General features: G+C 27.3%; 2 protein-coding genes across 2 annotated transcripts; both read right to left on the bottom strand.

Moving 5' to 3' along the window:
- Positions 1–388: 388 nt before the first annotated feature.
- Positions 389–2056, bottom strand: LOC123305454 (tudor domain-containing protein 7A-like). The gene is made up of 3 exons (XM_044887167.1): positions 2004–2056; positions 1833–1936; positions 389–1440 (listed from the first exon to the last, which is right to left on the bottom strand). Exons 1-3 carry the CDS (start codon positions 2017–2019, stop codon positions 898–900), a joined length of 663 nt encoding a protein of 220 aa, XP_044743102.1. The 5' UTR covers positions 2020–2056; the 3' UTR covers positions 389–897.
- Positions 2057–2430: 374 nt separating this feature from the next.
- Positions 2431–20285, bottom strand: LOC123292932 (tudor domain-containing protein 7-like). Its single transcript, XM_044873649.1, has 16 exons — positions 20164–20285; positions 19663–19816; positions 16870–17089; positions 15981–16194; positions 15038–15319; positions 13282–13536; positions 8279–8488; positions 7474–7757; positions 6756–6978; positions 6161–6346; positions 5893–5970; positions 4999–5199; positions 4828–4936; positions 3761–4127; positions 2789–2951; positions 2431–2709 (listed from the first exon to the last, which is right to left on the bottom strand). Exons 2-16 carry the CDS (start codon positions 19757–19759, stop codon positions 2431–2433), a joined length of 3168 nt encoding a protein of 1055 aa, XP_044729584.1. The 5' UTR covers positions 19760–19816; positions 20164–20285.
- Positions 20286–25092: the final 4807 nt, after the last annotated feature.

Raw genomic sequence — 25092 nt, 5'->3', positions numbered from 1 at the left:
GGCCGATTTTTTTGTGCGAAGTTTTTACAACCTAATAAACTACTGTGGAAAATTTCAAAGATGTAATAACTTTTTTCCTTTTAGATATTTAGTTTCATTGTACTATAGTCACAACAAAGAACAATTGACATTCAAGTGGTGAAAAAACTCATTCTTGATGGAATAAACTCTAGATATACAATTAAAAAAATAATATAATTATAGCAGTAACATATCATATATAAATATAACGTTCACTATAAAACAGTCTTTAATTAGTTATTAAATTAGTAACAAATGGTTATTTATTTTATTTAATTTATACTTTTTTTAAATTAAATAAAAACGCATAAAAAATAAACAAAAAAACAAACGAAACAAAAATTAACAAAAAAAATATTAACTCACTAATAGTTTGTTGTATTAAGATCCCGTTTTCCACCAAATTCGACGGCATCAATTGAAAAGTGTTTCATATTTTAAATGATTATTAGTTAATTGGGTATTGTATTATGTAATTACTATTTTGATTGGTGGATAATTTCTATTGAATCGAAAATAATAATACAAGCTTATTTCTTATGAAAATCCCAGGACTGTCAGATGAAATAATTGGATACAAAACCAGAATAATTTGGTTATCTTCTGTATGCAGCTTGTACTCTAGATTGCCTCATATAATTGGATACATAAATAATTATTTGAATATCAAGAAAACTTTCAGTGACCCAGCGGAATAAAAAAAAATTGGCTTTACTGGCAGCTCTGGTAAATTCAATAAAATAAGTACCACAATCTACCAAAGTTTTACTCTGTTCCGAGTTTATGCTTCTCTCATTTTCAGAGGGAAAAACTATTTTTGTATTATTTTAGTCAATAATCAATATTAAATTGGTAATGGAACCCATTGGAGAGATCCTAAGTTTTGATCGGTACAGCAATACCTTTTCGAATTAATAATCTATGAATTTGAATATCAACATTTGTGGAAGTGTCAATCAAAAACACAGATAATACATTATCATTATCATGTAAGATATCGCGTCCAATCTCTTTAATCGTACACACGAATTGTTTACCAACAACTAATTCCTGGAATATCCTACAATCATCTACTGACCATTTTTGTCCAACGGGTGTAATACCGGATAAACGTGCTTTTAATACTTGAAATGGTAATTTTTTAAATTTTGAATGTAATGGTTTCAATTGTTTTAAATTTAAAACAACATACTGACCATAATCGACAAAGAATGCTGAGATTGAATCGTTATCGATTGTTTGATTCACACATGCACGATACCATGTATTGTCTGGATGATGGAGGGCGACATAACATTCTCCAGGTTTTACATCGTTTAACGTTAATTGATATTTTTTACTACCAGGTCCAGTGTTATAATATTCTTGTAAATTGAGCATCCATTGTTTTAATTCTTTACCATCTTTATATGGTTGAATCTAATTTCAAAAGCAATAAACATTATTAATCATTCAATTCTGAAAATATACACTGTTCTATTTCTGGAATAATGATATCAAAATTATATCTTCTCGGTAAAAAAGTAATTGATAGTACGAAAATGATTTCTGGAATATTCAGGTTATAAATTTTCGTTAGTTCTGCATTTAAATATGACGAATTTAGATGCATTTTCTATTAAATGAAGTTTTATTTCAATTCTAACCAAAACTAGTAATGTTGAAAATGTCAAATTTCGGTTCATGTGAAACATATCTCATATATCAACATAGAAAATTGAACAAAGCTTATGATTAACTCAAATTTTTGTATTACAATCCCACTTTTAGAGCCTCTAGCCGTTTTCTTTAATATAAAATAAAACACTTACAAAGAAATTCCATGGATTGACAGCACTTGGTATATTTACATCAAAATATGTACCATCCATTGGCAAATCTGGTGATGGTAAATCACCAGTTGATGGAAATGTCGCTAAGAAAAAATAAATGTTTATTAAATTAAAAGTTTTTTCATAATTATTAAAATAAAATAAGCTTACAATTTGATGGAAACATTTTTAAATCATACAATGATTGTTGTTGTTTAGTTTGAATTTTATTATCACTATTGTTATTATTTTCTTCTATTTTTGGTCTAAAAAATAATTTAATAATAAATTGAATTAATTATTGGCATACTAATTATTTAAAGGAGCGACTATATGCGTGAATAAGTTAATTATTTATAATGGTAGAAGAGCCCACGATGCCAAATATCTAGTAACTCGAGCGTCACTGAAACCTTTTGAACATTGAAGTTTGCAGCTTTTAAGAAAAAAAAGGTCCTTACAGGCCTTAAAAAATGTAAAAAAAAAAAAAAAAAAACAGAACCGTGGAGTAACTCTTAGAATTTCGGTATTAAACAGGTTCTAAATCGAAAGTATGCTTGCATAATAATGATCGCCTTCTAAATCTAATAAAAAATACTTACTCTCTCATTAATAATCCTAATACTTTATTAATTGAATATAATGTATTAATATCAACATCATTGTTATCAACATTACTATTAAAACTTTTATCATCTTGTGTACATTTTCTAGTAAATAATTCAACAACAGGTAAATAATCAAATGGTTTATCACCAGCTGGTACTAATACTTTAACTAATATTGATTGATTCTGATCATTTATTGTATTAATTATTTTCATTAATTTTTCACCAATATTTGATGGTAATTTTGGTACATTATAGTGTAATCTTGCCTAAAAAAAATTTAAGAATATATATTTTATTAAAACAGATTAAAAGAGAAATCATCATAACTCCAAAATAAATAGTTACTTTGATACATTGTGGTGGTATTTTTAGTAAAACATGTGAATACGATGATAATTCTAATAAATTTTCTTTATCCACATTAAAATTAATTGTTAGTGTATTACCGTAATCAATAAATAATACAGTTCCACTATTTTTACTTTGATTAAGCTCTATAAATTTGCATCTGAAAAAAAAAAAAAAAAAACTTTTTAAAATTTTCATTACTGAGATGGTAGAACTTTAAAATAATCCTGGCTTGTGTATTTTCTTTCATAAATAACAAACAGGTATTTCAAAAAATGCACATTTAAATAATAGGGTAGTTTGATATCCAAATCGCTTAAACTTGACCTTACATTCGAAAGATTATACTTTGATGCACTCATAGAAAAATCAAATCAAAAATATATGGGGTCTTATGAGTGCCCTTGTTAAATATCTACAGAAAGATAGGGTTTATAAAGAAACGGCAAATTTGAGCTTTCAAAAAAAAAAACAACATCTTAATAGATAGAACGAAGTCTTAAACGTACACGATGTTTTAATAGGGTATCTTCATAACTATACGAGATAGAAAAAAATGGATAATATTCTTTCGATCTCTTTTTTTGAGGCAAGTTCATTGGTGTTCATTGGTGTCAATCAAAACCGGCTCACATTTGTTGTTTTAGAGTTATCAAGTTCGATTTTTCGATTTTTAACTTATGTGAATACCGTTGTTGTTGTTAAGAGAATATAACTTTGACAACCTACAGGCACTTTTTTGGCACTTTTACTATCCATTTTTTTTATCTCGTATAGTTATGGAAATACCCTATTAAAACATCGAATTTTGCCCACTCTGTACGTTTAAGACTTCGTTCTATCTATTAAGATGTTTTTTTTTTTTTTTTGGAAAAAACTACTTTTTTTAACGGTCAGCGGCATAGTAGGGTAAAGCTAGTTATTAATAAAAAATATTAGTAAAATAAAAATTAGAAAAAAAGTATATACCTATAAAAAGAACCATCAGTGAATTTCGCTAAATATAAATGTTCATCATTTACATGAATGTTCAAACAATTAGTAACGTATTGAACATCTTTTGTTGTAAAAATAGATTCTTCAATTCTAGTACGTAATTTTTCCATTAAATCAATAAATATTAAATCGTGTATGTTATCATTTGTATTAATATCGAATAAATAGACGTAACCATTTTCATCAGCGTAAACAATATTCATTTCTTTAATTTCATTATGTGTTAATGTTTTTATAAATTGTTTACATACTTCTTCCATTATTGATATATTTATATTGACATCTTCATCACTTGTTGTGTCAAATAATACAACACTTAAACCACCATAAGTATCGATATCTATGCAAAAAAAACTTATATATGAGTATTAAATGTCTTCACAAGGAGATTAGCTTGTTCACAATAGGGTATTATACTATTTTTGAAAAAATACTTCATAATGTTGATTTTGTTAATAAAAAGCCACCAAAAATTTATTTCGGAAAAATACTCACGCTTTTTTGCCAAAAACTTAAATTTTATTTCATAATATCGGTATAATTACACGAAATAACACAAATAAGTTTGACATATATATTCATAGACATTTGATTATAATATATATAAATACTTATTATCTATGTATATATTATACACTGAACTAATTGATGGTCTATGACTCATACCGCTATGACATTACAGCAGGACTTACCCGCGTTTTAGGTCACGCAATATACAATTTAAAAATTACGAATTTTAATATTTTACAAGAAAAATATACTTTTATGACTCGAAATCAGAATATTTAAGTATATTTTTACATAAATATTAACTTTTTTCAAATTTCATGATTTATTTTTGACTAACGGTAATACCCTATTGCGATTTTAAATTTACTTTATCCTTCTTATACAATTATTAGTGGTTAATATTTCATAGTATTATATTGATCTTTTGGTTGTAGGACTATTTATCTATCACTATGTTATCCACGATTCGTCATTTTTAGACATATTGTATAGAATTATAAAAAAACAAATAATAATAAAATGAATCTTACCTTCAAATACTTTTAAGAATAAATGTTTTCCAATTAAATCTTCTAGATATGGTAAAGCAATTTCTGTTTCAGAAAATTCTTCCAACCCAACTAAACTACAATGTATTGCCTACAAAAATAATAGTTGATTAATAAATGAATATAAAATTTATGATAATCAAAATTACTTACTTGTGCAGGTACCGAACGGAATGTATATGGTAATTCATGTAGATTATTAACATTAATTGGATATTCATGTCCATGATCAATAAATGAACATAGTATTTCTAAATCATCTGCTGAATTATTTACAAACTGAGGATGTTCTAATACACGTACACGCATCCATGTGTTATTATTTGAAACTGCGTAATAATTACCAGCTGATATCTGTTAATTTTAATTAATTTTAGATTTTATTAAATTTTTTAGGAATGCAATTAGAATGGATTGAAGTTCTAATATGCAGGGTGTCTCGTGACTTGATGGCCATAGTTTAAGAGTGTATTCTTTGGACAATTTTAAGTCGAAAGTGCACTATTAAAATTAACCAATAAAGTAAAGACTGTTAAGTGAAATACTCACAACAAGTTATTGCTCTTCTAATAATTGAAGACGTAACTCTTTGAACAGTATCTGGGCCATCTCTAGTTTGTGGTTTTATTTGAATATACTCGAGTTTTTATATGTCCCTAAATATAATAGTCAAGAGGAGTTAGGTCTGGTGCACATAACTCCTTAACTATTGGGTTTTGGACAAAAGTATATAAGGCACTTTCAACTTAAAATTGTCACAAAACAAACTGTATAGACAGAATCACGACGATTGTACTGACTGGGTTTTTCCCGATATAGCATTCAGTAAATAAAGTTAATACTCCATATTTTATAAATAATTTATTTTTTCTTAAAAAAATTAATAATTTCTCGGTAAACGGGATGCTAAAAGTATAGATTTCACTCTGTTTACTGAGCGCTCTATCGGATACAACAAAGCCAATTTAATGAGGTATTCGGATTTAACTTCCTGCTTCACTAAATTTAACAATTCATAAACTCATTTGTACAACCTTTAAAACTTACCTTCTGTAGATCGATTGGCTTGATGTTTTCTTTATTATAATATTTTTCCATATCAACGGTTAATCTTCTATAACGTTCCTAAATTTAAAAATGAAATAAAAATTATATATAAAATAAATAATTTATTTAAAATATATTTTTTTTGATTGTTCATATTTCTTACAGCCAAACATCACAATAAGATTACTATAGCAAGAGTAGATAATTCTAATGATTTTCAAAGACATTGAATCTTCTATTCTACCCTTAAAATTTGAGCTCAACTCACCGATAATGGTGTACCAATAATACGGAATGCAATATCAGTTGTAGAATTTGTACATGTAATTACAACACTTAAATAATTATCATCAGGTGTTGGTAAAATCGGTGCTGATATTGAATTATTCAAATCAATTTCATCTGTTGCTGACAATGATGCTGGTAATATTGTTGACGGATGTTCATAGCCTTCCTGTAAAATAATTTTACAATTATAATTTAAAAAATAATTAAATTAAATAGGAATAGAATGCTTCTCCAAAATTGGTATTTAAGGATGGTTAGCATAAAAAAGGTATCTAAATAATTACTTTTTTCTTTAGCTTTTGCAATCCTCTACATCTTCTCCCAACTTCAGGGTATATAATTATGAACAATAATCAACATAATTATATTTGTACTTCCATAAAACTTTAATTTCAATAGTAAGCTAATATTTAATTTAAAAAATGAGCACCATGAAATTATGAATTTGAATAGAACGAAACCCTAGTTTGAGAAATCGATGAGAGACATCATTATCACATTTTATTTTATTTCAGAATTCAATTAATCAACAATTTTCCTATTATTTAAACAAACAAATAAAATATAAAACGAACCATTAATGTTAAAATGAATTTCTCATTGGGTGCACATTCCGTAGCAATTCCATATTTATTTGCTAAACATAGCCAATTAGTTGGTAAACGTTCATTATATTTTTGAGTATACAATTTTTCGATAGTATCATTCCATATTCCTGTAGGATGTTCAGCAATTAATGGACGTAAACGATCACCAATTACATTTATTGATGATATTGGTAAACGTATGTAAGAATATCTGTAAAATATATTAATGTTAGTAATGTATCAAATAGAATATACAAAAATTAGTTCGAATTCGTGCGGAATTCCGCAGTGCGGTACCCTTGGCTAAAATTTGGTTAGAGAAATAATATATAAGTGATAAAGATCAACAGTAATTTACTTTCTTTTTATTTAATAACAATTACATTAACAAAATTAAATCTTGACATTATTTCTTTAGTTTTTTTTTCCTAAGCGGTACATTTTTTAATGCACCGCCAGCACGATAAACTTTAAAATGAGGGATAAATCATGGAAATTGATAAACGAATAAGGAATATTTCACGATGTGACAGAAAAACAGACTTGAAAAATAATATATAAGATGTTTGTAAGCAATCCGATACACTCACACGCTTGATCAATTAAAATGCGGCCTATACCTTCCCGTATAAAAGTTGACCGAGTTATTTTTAGTCAAAGCAAAATTTTTTTAATTTAGGTCAATTTAACTGAGAAATGTACTTACTGCTTATTAACTTCAATAATTGCTTTCTTAAAAACAGCATCTAATGCATCATCATGTAGTGTAAATTCATCAGGCCATGTTGAACATTGCACATGATGACCAATTTTAATTTGTGCATTAAATAATTGTGCATGATTATGTGGCCGTGGTATTACTTTGTATTCAATTTCATAATCTAATTGCAATTCATTCATTAGATCACATAACTGTTTCTCACTTAATAACTTTGTTTTTGGTACATGATTTACTACTGTTGGTGTAGCTGTTTGTAAGCTGTCTGCAAACTATTTAGAAAAAAAATTTAATTAACCTTCTTTTTATATTAATATTTGGAGTGCAGCTGCATCATTCCAATATATAATTATAAATAATATGTAATATGTTAATTTTAACTCTAATGTACAATGCGATATCTCTCTTCAACTATATATACTCTAAATATTCGTTTCTGTCAACAATAAAATTGTTTAACTTTGAGTAATTATATCTCAATAATGAAACGGTCAATAATTTTGTTTTTTTTTTTTAATTCAGAACAAATACATCAATGTTCAGTTAGTTTTTTGAAAATATCTGAAGGTTAGTTTTTTTTTTTTTCTAGAATTAAAAAAACTTGTTAAAACATAGCCTCTCCTATGATCTCCATGTTAGTTATCCAAACTTTAATTAAATTTATCTCGAATTAGAGACGGTCAATCGAATTTTATGGTAATTGTATTATAATATCCTTAATAAGTATAGAAAAAATTTAGAATTTTCTGACACTATTCCCATAGCGAGACAACATCCTTAAATAGTTACATACCTGTTTGGTATTGAACTGATTAAATTGATAAATCTGTTCATCTTGTGTTTGTGTGGGTGATTGTGGCTGTTGTTGTATTAACGGTCTAACTAAACGTCCGCGACCACGTGACGTAGATACTAATATTGATGAAGGTACTGATGGAGACCATTTTTTATTATTTGTTGTATCATTTAACGTTGTTGGTGATGAGGAATTTGATGATGTATGCTAAAATTAATTTTCAAATAAGTAAATAAAGACATTGGCATTGAAATTGACACCATATCACACGTAATTCCCTATTTTTATAACATTTATAGTATATTACATGCATAACATCACATAGGAATAGCATTGTAAAGATTTCTTCTTAAAACCGTTGGTTCTACATTTTAAAAGATTTCATCCAACATAGAAACGTAATTGTCTAATTTCAAGATTTGGGGTTCGAAATGACACCTGATCTGTTCTGAAACGTTTAAGTTTCCACTTTGGACATTAGAAAAAGCGCTGTCTAATGCAATTATAGGCCTTTTCATCGATTTGCTTTTGTTTCGGACAGATCGAAACAAAAAAGAATTATTTTTTAAATGAAAAGCCCTATTGACATAATTATTAATAAGATATAATCAAACAATTTCTAAGATCTCTCTCTGCTTCTTTTTTTTTTATCACAGTAATCACAAGAAATGCGCTTATTTTGGGACATATTACAAATAGCACAATGTTAACAGAAGTATTTTCAACAAACCTTTGAAATAATATCTATTTGAACTAAATAAACAAATGATTTTGCGCGATTGTTATGGAAATTGACTTTTGCCTATCCAATAAGAAACTTTAAATATACTCATCAAAAATTATTAGAATCCATAGATTTAGAAAGTTTGACCGAAAACCATCTTGCATACAGTTTGAACAGTCAACTTTTAATTATGTTTTCATAGATGAAGCAAAAACAGTTTTTGTAGAACCAACGATTTTTTTGTTAAAAATTTTATAACGTTTTACAAAAATCAGCCTATACTCTAGTTGCTTTCCCTTTTTAAAAAAATTTTCAAAATAGAAAAAATATTAAATAATCATGTACTTATGTAATGTTTTTAAATCATGCAATATATCAAAAATATTAATGAAACATGATTATTAATTGAACCATGATAATACCTTCTGAATATGGGATATTTATGAATCATGAAACACTTTAAAAAAGGAAAGCATCTATTTAAATATAATTCAAGCTTCAATAAAATAATATTCAGTTTCAGCTTGAGCTCACAATTTTAGAAAAACTAGCGATATTGAATTGAATTATAGAACAGTCGCAGGTTTTACTGTAAGTGCACCCTTTTTAAAATAATGTGTTCTATTTAAATAAAATAATAAATATATACATAAGATTAGATATTTTTATTCAAAAAAGTCCCACCCTTTCCATAATTATTTTTAACGATTTTTAAAAGCAATTAAATTATTTGAAACTTGAAGAAGGAACTAAATGAATTGTAGTGAAGGTCGAAGATGCTTTTGTTTGACAAAACATATATACATAATAAATTTAAAAATTATTGTTCCAGATGTTAATCCAAACAATTTGATGTCATTTTCTTGCTACAATGTTTGTTTTTTCAACTGCCATCATTCTAAAAATTCTCCTTTCGAAAATGTTTTTTTACATAAATCCTTTGGTTTTATCTCTGCTATGTAAGAAGTTTTCATTTCTTTTTTAGCATTCACCAGTTTAAATCGAGTCGGATTAAATTTAACTCAGACGCACATACAAATTCAAACTTACCATCTTCCATTTCTCCCAATTAAATTGAATATGTTTTTCAATCACCCATAAATTAAATTCATTACGTATTTTAACCGTTGCTAATTTATTAATTATGGATAAAATATATTGTTCCATAATTTAACAATAACTAATTAACTAACTAACAAATATGTATATAAATATTAAATAACTAATTATCGAATGACGATATTATACGCAGCTTATAAATAGACAGATACATTTTAAACTTATTTTAATTTTAATTACTACAGGATGAGTGCGAATAAAAAAAATACAACGAAATCTTTATTTCTCAAATTTTAGAAAGCTAATTTCTCGCCTAGCTAAATAATGGAGGACAATGGATATTTTCTCAAATACCGAAATCAATTCTCAACTACTATTGAAATTGCTTAACGTCATCACTTAAATTGAACGCGTATACTAATCTACGACGGTTTGAGTCACATCCGGTTATATCATATTTTAGGGATTCCCCTTAAATTGTCGCATTGTCAGAATATAAGATAAAAGGGTATTCCCCCAAAAATATAATAGTACTTATATACAAACTAATGAAAATAATTACTTATATCAACGTTTGTGGGGAATCCCCATCAAACCTAAACGAAAGGAAAAGGGTTGCCAATTCAGAAATACAAAATCGGTAAAAAAAATTAGGGAGAAACTTTTTTGTGTTCTCAATTTAAAATTTATAAATATTGGTAATCTCTTCTTTAAAAAGTTGTTGGTCAGTCTAAGGATTTAAAGCTGCAAAAGTGGCATTTTTTTAAAAGAAAACCTTAGAAAAAACCTTTTGTGTCAGATTGCTAAGGTAATTTTAATAACATTTTTCTCTTCAAGAGAAAAACCAGAGAACTTCATGGAATCGTCCGGCACTCTCAATTTGGCCGCTTTGGACATTTGTCCGGTTGCCCCCCCCCCCTTTGATAGGGCCCTGCTGATAACGAATGGAGCATCTTGCTGTTTTTAAGAAACTTATGCTTTTTATGAGCACTATCAAGAAGTGTTTAATCTTAGTGCAAGTGGCATTCCTTTTGAGCTGAAAATATAGCTATACGTACTCAATAGACCTTTTATCATTTTCATTTTTATGTGCAGAAAATGGTTCAAATGTTTGTAGTCTTATTTTTACAATTAATAGAAGAACATTTACATTTTCACATTCTAAACCGTAATCAGAAACTGAGGCCATTACAATAACAAATCCTTAACTGCTCATTATAATAACATAATCATTGTTTACCAAAGTATTAAAAACCATCACAGGTAATTTAATTATAAATTATGTGTGGACATAGAAATAGTGCGAAAAGTATCAGTATTAAACATGAGAACAAATTCCAAGAATTGGCAATAATATATTCAATAGATTTATCTTTTGATAAATATTTTTAGAGCTAGAATTTTAATGAATTTTAATTCTTTTTCACAATCTCTAATTATTTTAATAAACTCTATAATTCATTAAACTATTTTTTTCAAACATACATTTTATCAAATAAGTTTTAAAATAAAGTCAGCCTATATATTTCAAATGAATAATGCAAGAAATTATTATTTAAAATATAAACAAATGATTATCAATTTGTTTATGTTTATACAAATGCGTTAAATAAACGATAAGTCTTAAATTACTACATTTATCGTTTTTAATTTTAACCATGAACATTTAAGTCACAAATGAATGAAAGGTTTATTTGGTAAGGAATAGAAAAATAAATGGATACTTAAGAAAGGATTTAATAAGTTTTAGTAAAACTAAATAGCCTAAATTTTTAGTTTCAATAAAATCTTATAATTTTAATTATTAAAAAAAAAATCATTCTTATAACTGATTATTTTATAGAGCAGCCATGATTTTCATATCCACTAAATGTTAAAACTGATTAAAATTCCTTACTCCCACTAGAAATATATAACTTAATATTACTTAATTAGTATTCGAACGTTAGTCAAGCAACAACAGGGGAGAAATGAAGTCATTTTCGTAGGGTTGAAAATTTTTCAAAACATAATCTACCCATTTAAAAATATACTTATCGAAAGTAGATGTCCTGAATAATTCCAGCCTCGCCAAAATAACATATTTCTTTGGCCTGGATTAATAGATTAATAGGCAATAAAATAAGATAATTATACTAAGTTAACTACATGTGCATTATTAAAACTACAGAAAATTACCCCAAATGATTAGTAGCATAAAACTCTTTTTACAACATGTTGTTATTAAAACGATTGCAGAAAATACTAACAAAAAAACTGTTCGTAAATTATTTGTACAGAATATAATAGAAATTTTATTTTGAAAATACCGTAAGCGTTCCGATTTCTAAGTTGTATCCTATTTAAAAACACGTTTTGTACAATACTTCGAAAACTGTTAGAATAACAGCAAAGTTGGTAATAGCATTTTTAGTTAATAAATTTTTACTATTTTTATAGATTGGGCGCTAAAATCCTTACGAATTTTGTTATGGTATTTTAATGCTAAGAAAGATTCTATCTAGCGATAGAAAAAAAAGTATATATGTTATCAGGTATAGATATATAATATTTAACGGAAATGTTGTATATCGCATACCATATATACAAACAGGTTCCTTTTTTAATTTGACATTTGGTAGTCTAAATTGGAACTACTGAAAAAGCGGCCCACTTCCTATTTTAGTTAGTACGAAGTTTTATCGCCAGTCGGCGGAATTTAACTGATTTAAATTTGAATATTTTGATTGGCCATTAAAAAAGTATGTAATCTGGTACACTTTCTGTTTTAATTAGTACGAATTATTATCACCAGTTGGCGGGTTGTAACTTCCAGTTATAAATATTATAGAAACAATTTTTCAATTAGCAACCAAATGTTGTAATACATCCAATTTAGTAAAATTAAAAAAATTTCGCTATCAATTAAAACTGGTATTTGAATCCCAGTGCTCATGCTTAAAACTTTCCTCATACATTTATATACAAATGTTAAAAATTTGGTTAGAACTCTACAACGTTTTTTCACATGTTACACAAAGCTTTTGTATTCCGTATAAATGTAAAACGAGAATTCTCCTTGAATTATAAAACTTTAAACAAACAGTGGTTGTAAAAAGCAATTTTAAAACTACTAAATTAAAAAATACCATGCAAACGTGCAATAGTTCAAATATTAAATATGGGTGCTATAAAGTATATAAGGATTGAACAAAATGAATACGAAGAAGTGACTTACATCTGTGACATCAATAAGTTCAGAAGTAGAATATATTGATGAATCATCATCATGTGTGGCTGATGTACTTGTTGTATTGGATGTATTGGATATGATGGATGATGAAGGTGATAATTGTTTAAATTTATTATTATTATTATTTAAAATGGTGGTACTAGTACGATCAAGTATATCATTAAATGTTATATCAGTATTATCAAATGGTACATCTCTTAATAATTCTTTTGGAACATTTTTTAATAAATCTACCACAGTCTATAATTAGATACAACATAATTTTACTAAAAATAAACACCTTTCACCATACATTAAAAAGGAAAAAAAAAATAACTAAAAGATTTTAAGTCAATTTCATATCACCTTTGATTAAAAAGTTAAATATTCGTTAGTATAAATTTATTAAATGTGTATCGTCATCGATCCAGTCAAAGTTAATAAGACGGAAGTATTTTAAATGTACGTAAGATTGATCATATTATACAGGGTGGGCCATTTTAATCTATAGTGAGTAATAAATCATTTTGTCTGATATTCGAAAGAACAGATTTTTCGTCGTTCGCAAATCATTTTAGTGTCGGACACAATGAAATTTACATTTGTCATTAAACGATCTTTTCACTTGAAAATTGCTCTCAGTAGAATATGCCTTAATATTCAGCTTCCAGTTATATGAATTTTTGTATAGACAAAAATTTTCAGACGCAACATTGAAAACGACTTCTTAAATTTCTAGCTTTGTTCTGGACTTACTAATTTTTTATAGATGAAGAAACGATTTATCTTGTTATTATAATTATCAATTTTTTATCATAATTATTTAATTTACAATTTAATCAAAGTTGACAGAACTGCCTTCTATAATTTTTAATTAAAAATAGAATAAAATCAAATCAAATAAAAAACCTACAAAAATTAAGATATAATTTGTTTTTGGATTATAGCAGGAATCGGCAATTTTTTTAAATAACGGTGTTAAGTAAAGATATTTTTTGAAAAGACTGATCAAACTGTTTAACTACATTAATTAGTACCTCCAAGTTTGACCCAGAAAAACACAGAGTGGAAAATTCTACATACTATTATCGACATCGATATATCAAGATCGCAATTAGAACACTTGAATTTTTATGGTAAAAAAATTGGTATAATAAACAAAATGAGTAGGAAGACACACCAAACTTCAGGATTATATTTTAGACATAAAACTCAAATACTTATATCTAATTTTCATTTAATGTTCAATCATAACAAGTTTTATTAAAAATTTAAAAAATACATCCACCATTTTTACTTCATATTAAATCAAAACTCTTAATTTAAAAAAATAAAATGAAAATAACATTTGTAGTATTTAAATTTTTAATAAAATTTATGATAATTTTGAAACTTGAAAAGAAAAATTTTGAGTTTTTTATTGATAATTTTATTTTCTCTATCAAAAAATGTTTAGATGCTGAATAATTATTAAAAAAATATTTTCCAAATACGACAGACAAAACACTCTTACGTAGAACAAAATCTCAAAAGTAAAAAATACTTATGCACCCTTTCAAAAACACGCCAATAAAAAAATTACAAAAATAATTGCAAAACAAAATACAGAGTGTCCAACGATACCAAGTTTTGACAAAGTTTTTAAAATTCAGTTTAATTGACATCTCATGAAATTAGTTTTTCCACGTACAAATATCTCGTCTTTCGATCGCTGGACACCTTGCTATATAAAATAAAAAACAATAATAAATTGAAAACTGACCTCATTATTTGATGACGATTGACGTGATAATACTATTTTATTGATATTATTATTAATTGTTGTTGAGTCATTTGAATTTTCACGTGATATTACTGATTTTTTGTTATTGATTTCATTATTATCACCTCCACCTGATTGTTGTTTTACGAATGATTGTTGTCGTTTTGTTATTGCTGCTGTTGGTTTTTGCTGTGTTTGTTGTTGTTGGTGTTGCTGTTGTTCATTGTTTTCTTTTGGTTTGGAGTTTTTGTATACAATTGTTTCTTTTGAGTGTTCATGATTCTGTAAAATAAAAAAAAAAATAGAATGAAAAATATTTTTTTTGTACCACTTGATAAAGACATTTTTTATGTTTATAATTTCCCGTCAAAACAGTTCTGAAGTTTTGGATAATTTCAGGATACCAAAACAGCAATATTCTATAAATATTCAATAAAATGGGGTGAAAAATTATACTCGACTTTTTTTTTTATCGATTTAAGATGGTAGTATATCAGTATTTGGACTTCGCAATCGTGATCAGTGACTTTGATAACCCGCGAGTATACCTTTATGGTCTATTTATCGAATTTTTACATATGTTGCTGGTTTGTGCCAGCAGAGGGCGAATTATTTCAGACGGGGGTATAATATCGGCATTCTGACTTCGGAATCGTGATCAGCAACCCCGAAAATCCTCGGATATACTTTTCTGGCCCATTTTGTTGAATATTTTCAAAGTTTTAAAAGCATCAAGAATCACCTCTGAAATGGATTACAATAATTAGCCTATAGCAATTCTAGCGACACCAAGTTATAGATTTTGATCTATGCAACTTCCTGCACGTCAAGATAAAAATTGGCCCGATAGGTTGAGGTACAATAAAAATTGCATTTGAAATATTAAAATGACAGAACTAAAAGCAGTTCATTTAACTTAAATCAAATTATTTAAAACACTTACATCAGTTGCAATTTGTAAAGCTTTAAGTCGATCAGATGCAATATTCATATGTACAGATCGTTGTTGTCGTCTATTACGATTCGATGACGATTGTTGTGACGGTCGTCTCGCACTTTTCACAGGAGTTAATGCCTTTGGTTTCCAATTATTATTTTGTGATGATGGAATACGATTACTTGTTGATACTGTATTTTGTACTGGCGCAAATCGACGACTGCAAAAATATTATTTATTTATTATGAATTATTCTGTTGCGATACCACCAACTCCAATTAAATATACGAAAACTAATATAAGATAGCAACACTGTAAAATATGCTTCAAAAACATGCGTACAAGATACTAGCAATAAAAACAAAAATTGTTGCTTAAGGTAGTTTTAATAAAATACGTTTTCTTAAAACCAACCTGCAAAGTAAATTATAGGAACTGGTATTTGCTTTTCCATAAAAATGTTCGATTTGAACTAATTTTTGTCATTTCAAAGTCAAGTTTTTTTTTGAATTTGTCTCTTGATTGTTGAGTTAGATGTGATTTTAAGATGTATATTTTTGAGCATAATTTATATTATACAATTTTGCAAATGACTCAAAAGTACATGAAAGCATTAAAAAAAAATGACCGCAATAAAAATTTAAAAAAAATGGTACATACCTTCTTAAACTTCAGTTAAAAATCGAATTATCAAAAATAAAACGACCGGTTTACAACCTGAATAGTTTAAATCCCAAAATCTATGCAATATTCTAAGAGCATAAATACATTATAGCTAGATTTGGCTAGCTTAAGTAAAAATTTCACTAGTTGAAAATTCATTAAATTAAAAATTAATCGGTTCGCCATTGAATTCGGAGTTGGTGTAATGGGGCTTAAAAATAAATAAACAAACCTTCGTGTTCGTCCTTTCGATCCTCGTGATTTTGTTTTTTGCTTGGTTATCATATCAACAATGTGAGCGGATTTAGCATCAGGTGTAGCATCCACCATGACTTCACCCGTTGGTGATTTGACAATTTTAAAAGCATTCTCTTTTGTAACGAAATCGAGCAATGTTTTATAGCCTAATTTTTTAAATGGAATTTCTTCACCCAATAACATATTATAATCACCTTTCAAAGGAAAAAAAAAAGTTATTTAATCAATCCTTTTTGTGTTTTTGGTCATGAAGTTGAATATAATTAAGTCATAAGCTTAGATAAAAAAATATTCAGATAGAATTTTTTTAAGCCACCTGATTTGAAAATCATATGAAGTGCAATTTTTCGTTCCGGAAAAAATATTTCGTAATATTAAGTCTTGAATATAATCAGACAAAAATGTCTTTTAATCGTTATTTTTCTAATGTTTACTGTCTTCGAGAAAATAGTTTTAATAAATTTCAGAATATAATAATCGCTATGAGAAGCAAATAATTACAAAATGGGTGATTAGGTTGAAAAATATGATTTTCACTACATATGCATTTTCAAACAGGATGTTATAAAAAAATTCTATCTAATTTATTTAAGGACATGACTGTTCAGGCTTGTACTAATTCAATTAATTCTTAACTTAATTCCCTATTACATATTCTATTAAAATGCTTGTTTTTATTTGAAGAATCCTAAGAAATTATTAAATAAAGCCCCCCCCCCCCCCTCGTCAAATTGGGTTTACATTCGGGGTATATCCCAGCAGTAAAATTCCTTCTACTAATACCCGGTTATTGTCTTAAATAGTATTTTTCTATTATAATCGTAAAACTCAGCCAAATTATTATCTGATACCTTATTTTTACAATCTTGACAACGTTTTTACTTTATTACGAACATCGGCGGCCAAAATGTCCTACGTTATTATAATAATAAGACAAATTTCAATTTGAACAAAATAAATATTTACAAGAGTAAACGTGTTAAAGTGATAACACATTACAGATGGCTATGTCATAAATTGTAAAGTACTCAAAAACTATTTACCTTTTTTACTTCCATGTTCAGACTATAGCAAGATGTGTCACATACTATTTTGAAGTTTAACCAATAAAAACTAGCCTTATTTTATTTAAAAGATTGAAATTAATATTGAATTTAAAAGATTGAAGTTTACAATCCGTCATATTTTAAACTGGTTACAAAAAACCACCACTTTAAGTAGCGCTAAGCCAACACCTATTAACGAAAATCAATTCATTGGATTATGTAAGAGTCGAGTTAGCACGGGCTAGTGTAGTTTTTGACCCTTTTCTGAAAGTCATCGTATAGGTCATAAAGCAAATCGTAGCCTTTAATATCGTGCCTGTGCGTTCATATCAAAAAATTCTCTGAAGAAATTTAGTGGTCACATTAAACATATGAGAATAAAATCACAAAAAATCTTTTTATGTTTTTTAAAGAGTTTAATAATCATTTTAAGCTGAATTTAAGGTCAATATGTCCACATACTAGAGATATACATAGTTCTTTCTGCTCCACAAAATTCGCACTTGAAACTTGAAATTTCCAGTAAATTATTCCATTTTAATATAATAATAAATATTAAGCACATTTAAAACACTTGAACCTTTAAAACAGATTAAAAACATGCCGAATCGTAGTATCCCTTTACCGATCCAACCCCAATCCCTTAAAACCTCAATTACTTTCAAATTTCTATAGAGTTTGTGCCACACATCAAAATAGTATATGGAATACCTCGCTTTAGTCTGTATATGGAAGTTAAGTATAGATTTTTTTAGAACTTAAAGATTTATTATCACAAATTTAATTTTTTTAGGGTAAAAAAATTTCAAATAATATTCTTTAGAACGACGAATGAAAAATTCGATTTCTAAATAATTTTATTTATTTTGGTATGTCTACTCTAAAATCTAAATGTATTGCCTGAAATTACTTTTTACTAATAACATTCACACAGACTCGGATTTTCCGGCCCTAGGCAGTTGCGAAAATTGCGGCCACTATCCCTTCTCAAAACGTTAATAATGGATTATCAATGTGTTCAGTAATAATGGCAGAGAAGGCTATGTTTTTCACAACACACTGTAGAAGAAAATAAGATGAAGGAATTCAGTTCTTACGAATAAAACAAGTTTTCAAAGTTTCCGCCAAAAATTCCTGCATGGTTAATTCTGGCCGGCATCCATATGGTATTTGTTAAAATATTAAATTGATGGGATTTAAGATAAACAAAAATAGTTTTAGTGATAGTTATTGAAATAAATACCACGATACTCGAAATAAAATGGGCAATTTCGAACGAAATTTTTATTTCGAATATCGTGGTATTTATTTCAATAACTATGTCTCAACTCGAAGTCAACAAGAATTCATCATTATAGTTTTAGTGATTTATGAACGACTAAAAGATCTTAATCTCCTAAAATGGTTTAGGGAGCTTTCACTAGAAGTAACAGAAAATATGATATTTCAAATTGATCGGCAAGAATAGATAATTTTAGTCGTTTTCTCTAGATAAACTATTATTAAGCAGAAGAAATCTGTAATTTCAATATACCACAATGATTTTTGATTCTGAAAGTCATTTTTAACTAGCATTTGAATTCAATTATCTTGTTATAACCAGAACACTTTCAGCTCGAATTTTTTGGGACTATCTATAAATTTGGGCGTTTTTAGTTTAAGTATTAAGAGTTAAATAATTCCCGCCAATTTAAAAAACACTAATAAAATAATTATTTTACCTGCAACTTTCTTTAAGGAACATGTTCCCTTGACTGACAATAAAACAGCACGTAAATTTGATAAAACACTGTTCTTTAATTTTGTTTTATCATCCATGATGACTATTGTCGACTGTCAATCACACGAATTGTAGTCGAATCGAATCTAAAATGTCTCCAATTTTTTTTACCTATTAGTTCAAACAAAAAAAGAAAAGAAATTCTAATAAACACACCACAAAAAAAAGAAAAAACACAGTAAAAAAGTGTTACAGTTCTATTGTAACGGTAACCTAAATTCTTTCTCCTTTCATTTTTGGTGTGTGATGTGATTAGTATTTAATAGATAATGGGTTTGACGAATTGTTAAATGTATAATTAATATAAATATCACGTCAAAATCCATGCAATGATAGTGCAACGATTGTGCAATGAAAATTGTCAACGTTTTTTAATTTGTCAAAACAAAAAAATATTTCGCATTTGATAACACAAATGAATTGATTTTGCTAAATAACCTACCTTTCGTTAATTTAATAACAATAATAAAATTTTAATCGAACAAACTCGACATTTATTTTTTATTTGACGATTCGTAATTTTTCGCACACATTTAATGATACTGATCGTAAATTCTAAATAACTCAACTGATTCTGATTACTGTCTTCTGTTGGTGTATACACGTTCACAGTGACGTGAACTTACACTTCAATTAACTTCAATCTTCAATGCAGTTTTATTCAACATGAAATCAGTCACTTATTATCATTAAAAACAAAACAAAATTGCACTGCTCGAATAGAGGGAACTGATTGGCGAGCAATAATGCGATTAACCAATAAGATTGCTTCATGATGGCTTATTAGTTGAGTAATCTGATTAGTAAATGAATCCAGAGACTACATCAGTAAAACTTTACCGATATACTCTCTGAATGATTCTGAATTCACCCACTTAAAATTAGTGGCATGTTTAAAGTTAATTTTTGATAATTATCTAAACTTCGTTGCCTTTAATCAAATTTTACCTATGTTTATTGATAAATGATAAGTACCTTGGTGGTCTAAATTGGAACTACTGAAAAACCGACCCACTTTCTGTTTTAATTAGTACGAATTTGTATCGCCATTTGTTAAATTTATTTTATTTGAATTTGAATATTTTAATTGGTCTTTAAAAAAATGATAAGTGCAAGCACTGTCATCTGGTAGTCTTAATTGGAACTACAGAAAACGGACCAAGTGCGTATTATTATCGCCAGTTGATGGAGTGCAACTCCCAGTTTCAATAGCAAAATCTAATTATTTTTCTAGTAGTTTTACTTAATTTCTTACATAAAATATCCAAATTATTTTTAAATTTTTGGAATTTTTACAAAACTACTGAAACATATAGAATTTCAAACAGTTCAATTCCTCAAGGATAGCAGAGACGAATTTGTATAGTTTGACAATTCTGTTTCTTAAAATTCGTCTTAAATATTCCATTTTGATCTGCTATCTAATACTCACCCAAAAATTTAACTTAAGTCTCAAATATATTAGCATCCTTCTATTAAGTCATAGACTACAAACTCATCCCACTTCACTTTCCAAATTAATATCATTGAATTGACTGTATTCTCATTTAGCGGGTAAAAATAGGTTTTGCACAAATTTTAGTTCGTGTCATTTTGAATGTTTCTCTAAATTGTTTTTATTTATTTTATCGACATTTGCTAGCGTTGTGTTATCGCCACGGGGATTTCTTACTTGTCAGAACTGGATATATCCCATCATATCATACGAGAAAAATGTTTATTTGATCGCTAGCCCATCACTCATGTTTTTTACTCTGGATACGTATGCTATTTATAAATAGATACAAATCTTCCCCTGCCACTGATCTGAAATAAATACTTGGAAAATTTATTTACAAAACATATTAAACATTTATAATTTTTAATTGTTTCGAAAAATAAAAATACACTTTCACTAAAAAAAAAAGTGAAAAAGTCACTGAAAAATAAATGACAGATTATTGCCTTATTTAAATTAATTGACTATTTTTTTTTGTGATGTTAAAATTAATTAAACATGAATACTTAATTTTATTTGTACCAATTATGAATACTGTTTTCATTTTGCGTATCATGACTAGAACACAATTTCATAACAGTAATATTTCTTTTATGGTAACGTCCAAGTATTACCTAACATTAATACACGAGATATGGGTAGATTAAACTTTTCAGTGTGTTACGTTTATGAAGGAGACGCCAATACGTTTATTAAATTTATTTTATTGAAATTCCTTAAACCAAAATGCTACATATCATAACACGCTTGAGGAGGAGAGGATAATGCGAGGAGATTAGTAAATCGCAAAAATGTTACGTAATACTTAAACGTCCCCTAAAAAATTTAGGAAGATGATAAGTGATTGTGATGTGTCTAAATAAGCTAAGGATATCAAAATAATTCTGTATACAGTATTGAATGAAATATAAATGAATTTAATAGCATTTGCATTTCTAAAAAAATAAATTTAGAAAATACTTGTTTTGTTTCTATAAAATATATCATTTTCTTTTTAAACGTACAATAATTCTTTTTAAACGTATAATATTCACATAGAAGTATATTTTTATACATTTTATTTAATAAATAACATTAATAAAAATTTTTATTTTGAATGTCCAATGTACCTAATTAATTGATGAATACATTTTCAACAACATATTAAAGATTCAGATTTGTATATCCTGTATAATATGAAAATTAAAGATGTTACTTTTTTTTAACTTAACTGATCGAAACTCGAAACATAAATTTTATCGAAAAAAAAATGTTCTAAATAAAAAATGTTGTTCTTCTAGGAGCACATTTTATGCAAACATTAAATGCGATAAAAAAAATGTTGTCCTTTTAATGAGGAACAACTTTTTAATTTAAAGTGTTCTTCTAGCTGCATAGCGGCCTATACTCTTAAATAATTTTGATGACAAAAAATCTACCAATTATGTGAGAACATTCTGTATACATCAATTAATTAATAAAATATATTTATTACAAAAATACACATATGTTTCATCTGATTCAACTAATTAATAATTGTTTATTTTGTACTGATTACGTTATTTTTTCATAGAGATAATACCATAAAGATGTATGGACACAGAAAACGCAATAAGTGAATTTTTGACCGTAGTGAGAAAGGTAGAAAGAGATAAAAATTGTATGCGTATACGAGAGACGTAGACAGCTATACGCGCCTACATTATTTGTTCTATTTCTACTGAGATCAAAATTTTGGCGGCCGACTATACAGGTTTATGATATTATCTCTATGCATTTTCTTTACAAATTATTATTAACGTTGACAACTAAATATAAGAATATGTATATTATTTTAAGTTTAGACTTTTTGTTGGATGCGATATCAGACTGTAAATACCCGCCTATGGGAGTTTAACGCTAAGATGTCAGCGCCACGAGTTTAAAAATTTTAAACTTTATTAGACTTAGCCGATTTTTTCATTGAATGAAAAGACAAAAAATGTATCATATATTTGTACTAACATATGTTATTATATGTAAGTATAAATAATTTGTGTAACACGCTGTGGGTGTGTAACACGCTCTGGTACACACACTTTGAAATTTTGCCTTCTGTTAAGCATTTAATTTTTCTTTTTCTTTTTTCAATTATACTTAGGGTATTGATGAAAGCTTAAATCAAAATTAACAGTTTTTTGAAGATTTGCACATTGGCACCTAACAACGATAATTAAATGACATAGTGACCCAAATAAAATGTATCTATGCGAGCTAACATTAGCATTCCTTAGCATTAGAGTCCTTATTATGTGCATTAGAGTCCCTATTATGTACCCTGCGTTAAAAACAAACCAAATGTACCAATAAAATCTAAAACGTTTAAATTTCCAAAGCTTTACGACTTTGATAATTAACGTGCTTTACGCTAACATTTACAGCCTTTTACCGTTCAAATAAAATCAAATCGATATAACTCAAACTAGATTCGCAGAAACTGTAAAGATTAAAATCAAGTTACACTGTAGCCGAGTGAACACTTGATCTAAAAACCACATCAAAAAGCAAAAATATTCGATTGTAAATCTATAGTATCTTATACAGATGTCTCAGCAGTTTTTACTTACATTCGAAACTGTTTTATATCTGAAAGTTTATATGGAAATGTATCTGAGAATTTTGTATACGAAAATCAATCTTAAATTTGAAAATTCTTAAGTCATAACTAATGTAAGTACAAGAAAATTAATTTTAAAAACATTTACAAATTGCTTTTAAAAATTTACTGTTACCAATAATCAAAATATTTTCAAAATTAGAACTTAAAAACTACCACCATAAACAAGTGAAATTTACAAAATTAAAAAAACCCCCCGACAAATGCGGTTTCCTTGTAGCTCTCTCCAAACTGAACCGATTTTCTTGAAACTTAGCTAACAATACTCTCCATTAAATTACATTCAAACAAACAAAAAATCAAAATCGGTTCATCCGTTTAGGATCTACGGTGTCACAGACAAACACACACATATACAATATACATAGTGGTCAAACTTATAGCATTCCTCTTTTCACGTCGGAGGTTAAAAATATACCTTGGATATACGTTTTTCTTGAAGCTGGTGTTGAATGAACAACCATAATCTTGTTACGTATAATAATCACATATATATTAAATTTTACCTTTTAAAAATAATTCTTGTATATATGGGTAGTTCTACATAGAGCAGGTGACGCTGTCGTTCAGTTGAGTCAATTGTACATAAGAAAGAAACAAAGAATAGCACATCTTTTTTCGCCTGGCTTGGTGTTTAGCCAGCGCGTCACAGTCAGCAGGGGAAGTCGCGTCATAATCAGTTAGGTTCTCAGAATCCTGATAAGATATTTATTTGCGAAATAAACAAATAACTCAATCATGCTGAAACAGCTGAATGGTTTAGAATTAAATTTGGTACACGAATAGTTTTAGTCTGTATTATTAAAACATAAAATTTTTTATTTCTTAAAGATGTTTTATTCTTAATAATAGATAGAATTTCGCAATAAGAATGTACAAAAAAATGTCGATCCGAATAGTTTGTAGAACACCCCATATATTTATCTTTTTATTTTACTTTTCTTTAAGATTTTCACATAGGAACTTAAAAAATAAAATAATAATTTTCAAATTTTTATATAAAACATTTCGTACATTTAAAATAACTAAAATAAAGAAAAAATAGGATCTTCCACTATTTAAAAAAAATAAAATTTTTGTACTTTGTCTAGGTTTAAGAAAAATAAAAATTAATAAATAAAAACAAAAATTAAACAATTTTCTTAAAATAAAAATATTCGACAATCTGTAATAAATTCATTTGCTAAATAAGAAAACATTTTAAACGAGAAATAAAACAACAATATAGACAAGTGATC

This window comes from Chrysoperla carnea, chromosome 1, assembly GCF_905475395.1.
Source record: "Chrysoperla carnea chromosome 1, inChrCarn1.1, whole genome shotgun sequence".
Classification (NCBI taxonomy): Eukaryota; Metazoa; Arthropoda; class Insecta; order Neuroptera; family Chrysopidae; genus Chrysoperla; species Chrysoperla carnea.
The sequence above is the reverse complement of the archived record's forward strand: the minus strand, read 5'-3'. Positions and strand labels throughout refer to the sequence as shown.

Coding starts and splice junctions, on each gene's coding strand:
- LOC123305454 (XM_044887167.1), bottom strand. Junction 1,441..1,832: donor TCAATCCATGGAATTTCTTT/GTAAGTGTTTTA, acceptor TTTTGAAATTAG/ATTCAACCATATAAAGATGG.
- LOC123292932 (XM_044873649.1), bottom strand. CDS start 19,759: ATGGATGATAAAACAAAATTAAAGAACAGTGTTTTATCAAATTTACGT. Junction 15,320..15,980: donor CTTTACAAATTGCAACTGAT/GTAAGTGTTTTA, acceptor TTTATTTTACAG/AATCATGAACACTCAAAAGA. Junction 2,952..3,760: donor ACTGATGGTTCTTTTTATAG/GTATATACTTTT, acceptor TTTTTTTTTCAG/ATGCAAATTTATAGAGCTTA.